This window comes from Neolamprologus brichardi, chromosome 2 (genome assembly GCF_056152115.1).
Source record: "Neolamprologus brichardi isolate AB-2024 chromosome 2, ASM5615211v1, whole genome shotgun sequence".
Classification (NCBI taxonomy): Eukaryota; Metazoa; Chordata; class Actinopteri; order Cichliformes; family Cichlidae; genus Neolamprologus; species Neolamprologus brichardi.
Window position 1 is genome coordinate 18,491,274 of NC_142105.1, and position 9,923 is coordinate 18,501,196.

General features: G+C 40.3%; 1 protein-coding gene across 1 annotated transcript in view; it reads left to right on the forward strand.

Moving 5' to 3' along the window:
• Window positions 1-8,618, forward strand: part of pigg (phosphatidylinositol glycan anchor biosynthesis class G (EMM blood group)) — an 87,207-nt gene extending 78,589 nt beyond the window's left edge. The window contains exon 13 of the mRNA XM_006781851.3: window positions 1,492-8,618. Within this exon, the coding sequence (XP_006781914.1) occupies window positions 1,492-1,714 (223 nt within the window). The 3' untranslated portion in view covers window positions 1,715-8,618. The remainder of the gene's footprint in view (window positions 1-1,491) is intronic.
• The last annotated feature ends 1,305 nt before the right edge of the window (window positions 8,619-9,923 follow it).

Consider the following 9,923-nt stretch of genomic DNA (forward strand, 5'->3'; position numbering starts at 1 on the left):
CATGCCTGTAGCTTCTTTGCAGTTCACTACAGCGATGAAGTTTTCTGCACCTTGTTTTTATGCAATAATTACATGACACCAAGGATATTTTAATGTTGTTACAAACTGAGTGTTTCCAACTCAAGTCAAGAGGAGGTCACAGCAGCAACACTTTGCAGCAGTAAAGTGTGATAGTTAATATGTCTAAATTCAGGTACTTCCAACTAACTACACCCCATGATTCAGTAGCTTGTAGAACCACGTTTCGCAGCAGTAACTTAAAGTAATTGTTTCCTGTATGACTTTATCGGCCTATGACATCACTGTGGAGGGATTTTGTGCCGCTCTTCTTTACAGCCACACATTTATGCACAGCAGTTCTCACCACAGCGTTTCATCAGGTCGATGTCCGAACTTTGACTGGACCTTTGCAGCTCCTTGATTCTTTTCTTGTTCAGCCATTCTGGTGTAGATTTGCTGCTGTGCTTGGAGTCATTGTCCTGTTGCATGACCCACTGTGGGCCAAGCTTTAGCTGTCAGACAGATGGCCTTGCATTTGACTCTAGAATACAGTGGAACCCCGAAGACTCCATTTAACGAAAAATTCAAGTTACGAAGGCACTTAACGGCAATATTTCTTCCCCGTGGTACGACAAAATGCCCGTGTAATGAAATAGATAAAATAGAAAATTTAAAAAAATTTAGTTAAATTACATAATGTTATGTACATGTACACGTACGTATGTATGCATGCATACGTATGCTTTCTTCAACCTCCGTCACCTCCTCCTCCACCAAGAACTTTGTCTTCAGAATCTCCAAAACAAAGACTGAGTTTCTGAAAATGTTAGCTTCCACTAAGTAACATGATGTGGCTTTTGGAGATTTTAATAATGTTTATTCATTATCAGTATTGGTCAGTCTTTGATCCACTCGTGTGTTTCTATCTATCCATCTGCTAACCGGTCTACCTAGCATGTCACCTACTCCTTTGGTTTGCCTTCCTGTCTTGTGAAAAGACTTAAAGTTCCTCCCCTCAGCTGGGACTCTGCCTGCTGTAATGAAGAACATCCCTTAGCAAACCGGCGCATGTGTTTCAGTGTATTACAGACCGAGTCTTTTGTATATCTGTGCGTGTTTGGCTTTACATCATCATCGTCTCCTAATCTCCTCGCGCCATCCCATCTTGCAGCTTTTAGAGTCATTAACTTCTTTATCAGAATTTGCCAGCAATCCGCATTATTGTGCCAAGATAATTGGATCAGAGTCTTCTCCTGGGTACACGTGTAAAGGAAAAAATGCGAAATTGTGGCCTCTGCTATGAATCACTGAGCAATCTGCATTTTTAGCGAGTCAACTTTATCACGACAAACATGAAGCAGCTTCGGATGACCTTGGCTTACATCAAAACTTTTCTACACAGGAAGTTTTGACTATTATCCACAGTACATTCGCCTGCTTTGCTCTCTGCAGTGCATCTTCCTCTCTGATGAATCCTTTTCCTCTCCACAGGAGCCCGGTTGCAGTCGGCCATGGTTGCTACTGTTTGGCCCTGCTGAGGTCTGTGCCAGCTGCAGCCTACATAGTGCTGGTAACTGTTCTGCGCTATCATCTCTTCATATGGAGTGTCTTTTCACCCAAATTACTGTACGAATCCATGCATCTCCTGCTGACTGCAGGAGTCTGTCTCTTCTTCATCACCATGGAACAAAGCCCCAGCTCAAGTAAGTCTTAGGGAGCCAAAGACTGAAAATCCCCCCTAAAGGATCAGACTTGGTCTTATACTGTGTGGGACTTTCAGCCTGATCCACGCTACAGTGTACTCACCTTCACTCTCTAAGTTAATTCTGTTCACATTATGTGAATAGATGTTTGTGAACTCTGTTGCAAAAAATACTTCGGGGATGCACTTTTAATGTATTTTTGAGAAGCATATTTAAATATTTAATTATTTTCCAAAAAGAGAAGTGTTGAAGAGGATGAATAAAAATGAAATGATGTAAAGATTTTAGAGGGTTTTTTTTTACATACCTCAGGGATGAGTGTACAGTGAGCAGCAACGGGCGCTTTGACTCCATGATTAATTGAATGACTTTGATGTTACACTGGAGAGCTTGATGTGAATGTGCTGTGAGCGTTTGATAATACTTGTTTTAGTCTCGACTTGCACCCTCATAGTTGTTTTCACTTATTCATGCTGAGCTTTATAGTGGTGAAAATGTACAGAGTAATGCTGAGAAATATGCGATGTCACTAAAGTGAAAAAGATCTTACTTAACGGTAGTTTGAAGCACACGTGCAAATACTAATGATTATGACTCAGTTCCATTTAGCTGCTTCAGTTTCAGTCCCAGGACCTGATTTTTCTTTCTGAAAATCTTGTGAATGCGATAACTTGAGAACAAAGCGACGTAGATTTTGATTTGATACTATAGGCGTGTTTTCTAGAAGGCTGGCAGTTGTCCGAATTGTTCGCCTCTATGGTAGAGATCAAATACTGGAAATACCTCCTTAGATATTTTGCCATCTGTGTTCTTACCACGTTGTTTCATGCAGGCTATATGAATGTGAATAACCAACCTTTTTACTAGATGGAGTTTAAAACTATATACCACAACAATCACAACAATAAAATGGTTAGATTAATAATAAAACTTCTTCCTGCTGAAGAATCAATTTGCTTTTCCTTTATCCAGTCTTTGATCATCTCTTAAGTAAAACTAAATGAGATCGACTTTATTCCAAAACTTAGAAAGTTACTGTGAAAAAATATGAAAACCAACCTAGCTGTTTTTTTATATTGGTAACTAAATTGTTTGTATATAGCGCCAAATCACAACAATAGTTACCTTGAGGCACTTTATATTGTAAAGTAAAGACCCTACAATAATCCAGAGAAAACCCCAACATTCAGCTGACCCACTATAAGCAAGCACTTGGTGACAGTGGGAAGCAAAAACTCCCGTTTAACAGGAAGAAACTTCCAGCAGAACCAGGCTCAGGGAGGGGCGGGGCCATCTGCTGTGAGCTGTTGTTTGTTTTATATCACAAAACAAAACAGCTCAGAAAAGTCAAACATACACAAGAGAAGTTACACAGAAACATGAGATTAACACCTCTGACCCGACCCACTCTGAGATGTCCAGAATCCCAGTCCATCCATGTCGCTGCAGTGCTTTATGAACTCTGCTCACTGCGTTTCCTTTGGGCTTAGTACAGACAAGTTTGATGAACTGATTGTCTTCCACACACCAGAGGTTACCTATGGAAAAGGCATCAACTATGATCCCAGAAGCGAGCAACATGACAACGTAACTGCAAACTAAGTTACAGTCTTCTGTCTTCTGTCTTCTGGAGACAGAAGATTTCTAAAAAAGTACCTCATGCAAAGCAACAAGAAGAGTTTTAATAAAGTAGCATAACCTTCATATTTGGCCTGTAAACAGTCAGGTAATAATAAAGGTAGCACTGAAGCGCTTTTCCTTGGCATTCAACCAGCTCAGCTATGGCTGCCAAACACTTTTATGTGTTTTGACAATATTTGACAATTCGACCACAACCTCAGTTGCCTTTTGTCACAGCACGATGAGCTCAGGTGTAAATGATAAAAAAAATAATAATTTCAGCTGCATCGCATGCGGCTGCTTCAGCATCGAGCTTCCTGTTGCTCACGCTGGCTGCTGCGTCTTACGGGAGTCATTTAAGAAGAACAGAGCCATTATTGGTATTTTTAGTACTACGTGTGCTTTCTCCGTGTTCATGTCAAAACACATGCTGTGAGAAAGTGTGTGTGTTGTCTCAGTTTAAAAGGTCCAACAACATTAGCAGAAGTTCGAGGGGGACGTCAATCAAGTGGAGCTCCTTTGTGCCCACTCGGTCTTGAGAAAAGAGTCTAATCAGGCAAGCGTGAGTGAAAACACCTGTGTGGGTGTAACATGGGGGTGCAGAGTGGGAGTTTTCGAGCACATCACACAATATTTCCAGTACGCTGCACTAAACCGTTAGCTAAACTGTGTTCTTTTCTTTCTATTACTGTTTTTGTAACTGTAACCATCCAGTGTCTGGTGACATTTTGACAGATGTGGACACAAAAAAAGTTCAGACTTTGGTGTTCGATATGTTCAGATGAAATGAGCAGTTATGTCTGTGGGTCTTTTTGTGTCTTTGCTGAATTAGCCTCCTTTACGAACTCGTATCCCAGTAAATGACCACATTCATATGAAGTTGAGCTCAGTAAAGTTAGCAAACAGGAAAGAGTTTGATGTTGCGTATAAACCTAAATAACTTTTGTTCAGCTTCAAATCCAAATTTTAGCTTTTGATAAAAGGACGAATAATGCTGTTGTTTTTTTCCCATTCAGTTTTTTTTTGAGTTTATGTTTCACTGAAGCTTTAGATGTTCTTACTGCACAGAGGCAGCATTTGTTTGAGCTCATTGCTGTTTGTCTTTTGATTTCTACTTGCAAAATTGCAAAATTGCAGCTGGTAAAAATCCAAAACTGTGTGGCGGTTTATAAACACTGCAGAACAAGTTCCAGAAAGACTGGGCTAATAATTCCTCTTCTTTTCAGTAGGGCTTTATTTCACATGATGAATTGTTCTCGTTTGGATTTCGATGCACGACTCATAAAATTTTGTGTCTGCCAGAGGGCCGTGGAAATAAACTTTGTTTAACGTCCACTCAATCTGTTTCTTCAGTATAACTGAGAATCCCACCAAAGTAAAACTGGCATGTAAGCTGGCTTCGATCCAAAGCAATAAGAGTATGGAGCCAAGAGAGCAAACAATGTGTCCCTGTCCAAGTACTCGATGGAGCTCACTGTGTGCTTGGACTCTTGTTTTGAAAGTAAAGTCTGAGTTGCAGTGAAGACTGGAGCACTCATCAAACCTCCTGTTTGGCTTCAATTTTGTATAATTTGTTAAAAGAAAATATCCCCACCTCCAACACAAAAAGCTAGACTTTTAATCCAGCGGGATGTGGTGTAAAGTATAAAGTAAGACATCATTCCAGCAGTTATTTTGTTGACTCATGGGCTTTTGACGTCGACGAACAGAAGCGACTGCTTCAAAGCTTCTTGTTGATCATAACCTGGCAGTTCTAACCAGGAAAAAAACTCAAGTTGAAAGACTCGGTATGCATCTTTTCACCTCCAGACACCAAAGTGAATCTCATGTTCCCGCCCCAAAACTTGTCACTCACCTTGATGAGCTGTCTGCTTTGAAACAGCGTCTCACCCGGGGCGAAGATCACTGACTCCCTCCCCCCGAGGCGTCAGAGAAGCAGTTGCCAAACTGGGAAAAGTGGGGGAAGAGGAGGCAACGCTGGTGTTCCACGTTTTCCTGAATAGATTTTTGTTTCATGCGAGGCGAGCTCGTCACTCTTTATTTTGCCGCTGTTGTTGTTGCTGTGACTCACCTTGACAGGGACCTCACTGCTTACTACATCGGCACAGAATGGAATTTAAATGCCCCGAGCATCATTGGAAAGTCAGACAAACAAGAGGATTTGCATTTGAATGCAGGGGGGGTCAGGGGCAGACACACGCTGCATATGGATCACTGCAGGTGAGCTGGTTTGCATTACAGGGAGGACACATTTAGCTTTTTTTCTTCTTTCTTTTTTTGGTGGAGCCAGCCTCAAAGCTAAACTGGCAGCATCTTATTGTCAAGTGCCTTTTTCCTCTCCTAAGTTCAACGAGGAATCTCACAAAGATATCAAAGTGTGATGTAAATAGTTGATGAACCAGATAATGATCTACAGGATTATTCTGTCAGCATGCTTCACTTCGCTCGACTTGTCCAATGGTCTCGCACAGTCTTTACAAGTCGAGCTCTTGATCCGACTAAATCTGGATTCCCATACTGTCTTTTTTTTACCAAGATCTCCTCCTGTGATTGTAAAGTGATTTAGAAAAATTTAGAATGACAGCAACACATTTTCTCAGATGGAGATCGATTTTCTGTTTTTTGTAAGAATAAAACATTATGAACCGCTCTGTGGGAACCGCAGCGCCGATGATGAATTATGCTTGAAAAGAGTAACATCCGTCTGCATCTCATCGGCCTCGTGAAAAATCTTGTGAAGCCGCGTTATAATCCTGACCAGTTCTGTTGAGTTTAACAAACTCCTGCAGTCTAAAAGCTTGATTTATAGTACTGCGCTGAATCCCTGCGGAGCACGCACCATGGTGGGTGACATTATTGTTTGCAATGATACTTGAGTGCGGATGTCTCTGCACTGCCCTGTCATCATGAGTAAAAGTGAGCTGATCAGGCTGGAAATGAATAATAGGATAGCTTATCAATATCCAGCAAAACAAAGGTTACTTTATCAAAATGCAGGAAAAAGAGAAGACTTCAGTAACAGCATGGTACTAAAAAAAAGACAGTATGGCACATGTGCACATTGTAAGAATATCTTAGAAAATAGAATAGAATAGAATTCAACTTTATTGTCATTGCCCATGTCTGGATATAGCCGTTGGTGAAATCACCTGTTGCATCTGTGCTCCACAGCTGGTTACAAGCTAGCGTTATGCCAGCTAATGTTAGACATGCTAAATTATGCTAAAATTCACCTTCCCACTGTTTGATTAGATTTTTACCCCGTATTAGAGTTTATTGTTTGAGTCCAACAATGTTCTTATTCTTTATTTATCCAGCTAAAAGTCTCGCTGAGATTAAATCCTTTTTTCCAAGACCTAGCCGAGATCCACTTTAAATAAAGTTTCATTAAAGCTGGCTAACAGCAGCTAACACAGGCTAACAGCAGCTAACAGCAACAAAAACAGCAGCACTTACCAGCAGAAAAGTTTACGATATCCTCAACAACTGACGTTAGTGTCCTTGTCATCAGACAGAAGTGAACTTTACTTTACACTGACATATTGGACTCCTTTCAGAAAGTTTTACAGTTTCCTCCAGAACAAATAGTCACTCGAATTGTCACTTGAATTAGGAGGGATGAGAAAAAAGAATTCAGTTGACTGCAAGCTGCAATTGTACACACTGTAACTTTAAGCTTTAACATTAGCATATTTATTGTCACCATGTTTGGTTAGTTGGAACCAGAGGTGATTACACTTGGATAAAAAGGCAGAGTGCTAAGTCATTAGCTAACGCTAGCCACTGTAGTTAGCAAGTGGCATTGAGAGTTTTTACACATGCAAAGTAAGACACAAATATCGAACATTTCGTGCTAAAAAATAGACAAATAAATATTAAATGACTCATAAAACTCATGCACAAACGTCTTGGATAACCTGTACCACTCACGCCGCAATATAATTTGTAATTCTATAATTCCACACTAGGCTCTAGCTACCTTTGTCAGAACACCTGACAGTCAAAGCTGCCACTACCACTGTCCAGCTGAATTATAAATTTTTTTTTTGTTTTTTAACATGGGACTCTAGGGATTGATTTACTTTTAGTCTCAAATGGCCAATAAAGGAACTACAGTTTTTCGCACTTAAGCTTTAGCTTCATTTTTAACCTTCTTAAGTTGCTGCTTGAAAAATATCCGCTATAGCATTAGTGCTTTCAGGGAGGTACAAACAATTAGAGACTCCTACATTTTTCTTTATAAAGGCACTGGTACAGAGCAAACTATTAGAAGTTGTGGCAGCTTTATTTGATTACTTTTGTTAGAAAGTGCATGCCAGATCATCTCTATAGAACACTACACTATAAATCAGGTTCCAGGGTTGGTTTTATGATTAGAGCTTTTGTTTAATTTATGGGGTTATTTTGTTGTCTATAGGTGGGTATTTTTTTTCCTTGTTTCTGTTAATACTGTCTGTTAAATGTCCAATAAGACCAAGACTTGGATCAAACATTTAAAGAATGCAATAAGCTGTTGTCAGGTGAAGCAAAGGGGTTTTATTGATCAGTCGTCACTTCAAAACAAGAGGAGGAGATGATGTTTGAAAACCAGAATTGTTGTCTGCTTCATTGTAGCTGAAATGCTCGGCTCACAGTAAAGAGCCGAGTTGGTTTGTTAAGTTATTTAATCTTTTTGAAAACTTCACGATTCATCTATAAAACGATCAGAAGACTCGGAACAGCTTCTCACCAGCGTGATGAGGCAACACTGTGACAGTTTAAACTCATTCCTCTGTATCCAAGTATCCAGCAGACCATGAAATAGATCCAAATAATTGTTTTGTTCACATGGTCAAAAGCTTTTAGGCATGTGTTGTACATCACATCATAACCTGACTGTGTGTGGGGTTATTTTTGCCCATCTGTGTTGAGATGACTCTTGTATTTCTGTGTGACCTGCACTCCACATTCCACAGTGATGTCAGTCTATTTTTAAACCTTTTTGTTTTCTCCTGTTCATAATTTGGCAACAGCCCTCATGTTTTGTTTTGTTGTATTTTGTTATTTCCTAATCTAGCCTGTGGTAAACTATGCAATTCATACTGTTTCTGTATTCAAACACTTCACTCCTCTGTCTGTATGTGATGAATTAGGTGTTTAATCAGATGAAATCTGCCTTTATGTTGAAAATCCCTCTTTTATATCTGTAGTTTTCTGAGTTAGTATTTGGGGTTTGTTTGTTAATGTGAAAAGTGACAGACCTACAAGAATCATCTGTTTATGTTCTCCATATTAAAATAAAAGACTTCCTCTGCAGGATTTGTGTAATTCCTACAAGCTGTTACATTAAGTGTTTTGATAAGGATGTGCACACGTTCCTCCTGTGATATTAGTGATTAGCTGCCCATTAAATTGTCTTTCAGCTTCTTGCATCCTGGGTGGAAGCCATCTGCCTTGATTCCTCCTGCTCTGGAGGATGGATGACATATGATGCACTTTTCACTAGAGTCTCAAAGTTTCCTACTGATTTAGTAAAATTGGACATAAAACCATCTGTGAAAGTGCACCTAGCGTATCTTAACATACAGTATAGAAGTAGGAGGATGATAATTTAGTAATCATCCCTCTATCTGCTATCCACCCACTAAATAATTATTTTATGCCTTCAGGAGCTGGACTTCAATGCCACCATTAAAGGAGCCACACATTCCACGCTCTGCTCGCTTCTGAGTAGGAGTCTCTCTTAAAACCTCCAAAGTGATGATGCACCCAAGATGTGTTATAGCCCTCATGCCACAAATGTAAGGCACACAAAGCTGAATTCAGTGAGCTTTTAATTGAAAATATTGACTCGAAACTAGAAACCAGCTGGAAATAATAGATACACACGTGAAAGCATCGATATGGTTGGTTTGTGCAGTTTTAGTCCATACTTAAGTACACATATCTAATATTTCCTTCTTCTGCTTGTTTTCATGATGCACGGTGCTCTATGTAGGCTGTTAAGAGTTTCCTCTTGGCTGAATTCAAGCAATTCAAGTTGAATCCAATCACCTTTTTTCTACAGCTTTTGAGTAATCGTGCCTTCTAGCTTTCTCTGAGGGATTGAGGTGTACTCTGGCCTTAGGGCCCACTTTTCGATTCCCGGGTTCACGAGAGCTTCTGATCAGATGAGCAGACTCCCGTCCAATTGGCAAAGGTGCCGCCAGGTGTCCAAACAGTCAAACTTCACTTTTCAACGTCAAGTTTTAATATAAAATTTCGAGCTAAAGTCAGCAGACTTACCAGCCTCATCCGACACAAGAGCTTTTGCTTGTGTGAGAACTCCCTTTCCAAACGCCTTCGATGCTTGTTCCCTCCTGGGAACACGGCGGGTCTGAGCCCGCACTGGAATGGATTACTCCTTACCCCCCACCCAACCCTGTGGCTTGTGAAGTGTTCCATAATGTTGTGCTGTGGACATTTATGTGCTTTTTTTGTGCAGAGGAGATTTTTTGTTTCCTGTTCTCATGCTGTCCTCCCAGGAGCCCAGCATGAGTAGAGGTGTTTTTTTCCCTCTTGTACTTTCCCATTGTAGTGTACATTTCAGTGGTTTTTTTCTGTAACGCTACCGATCTCCGA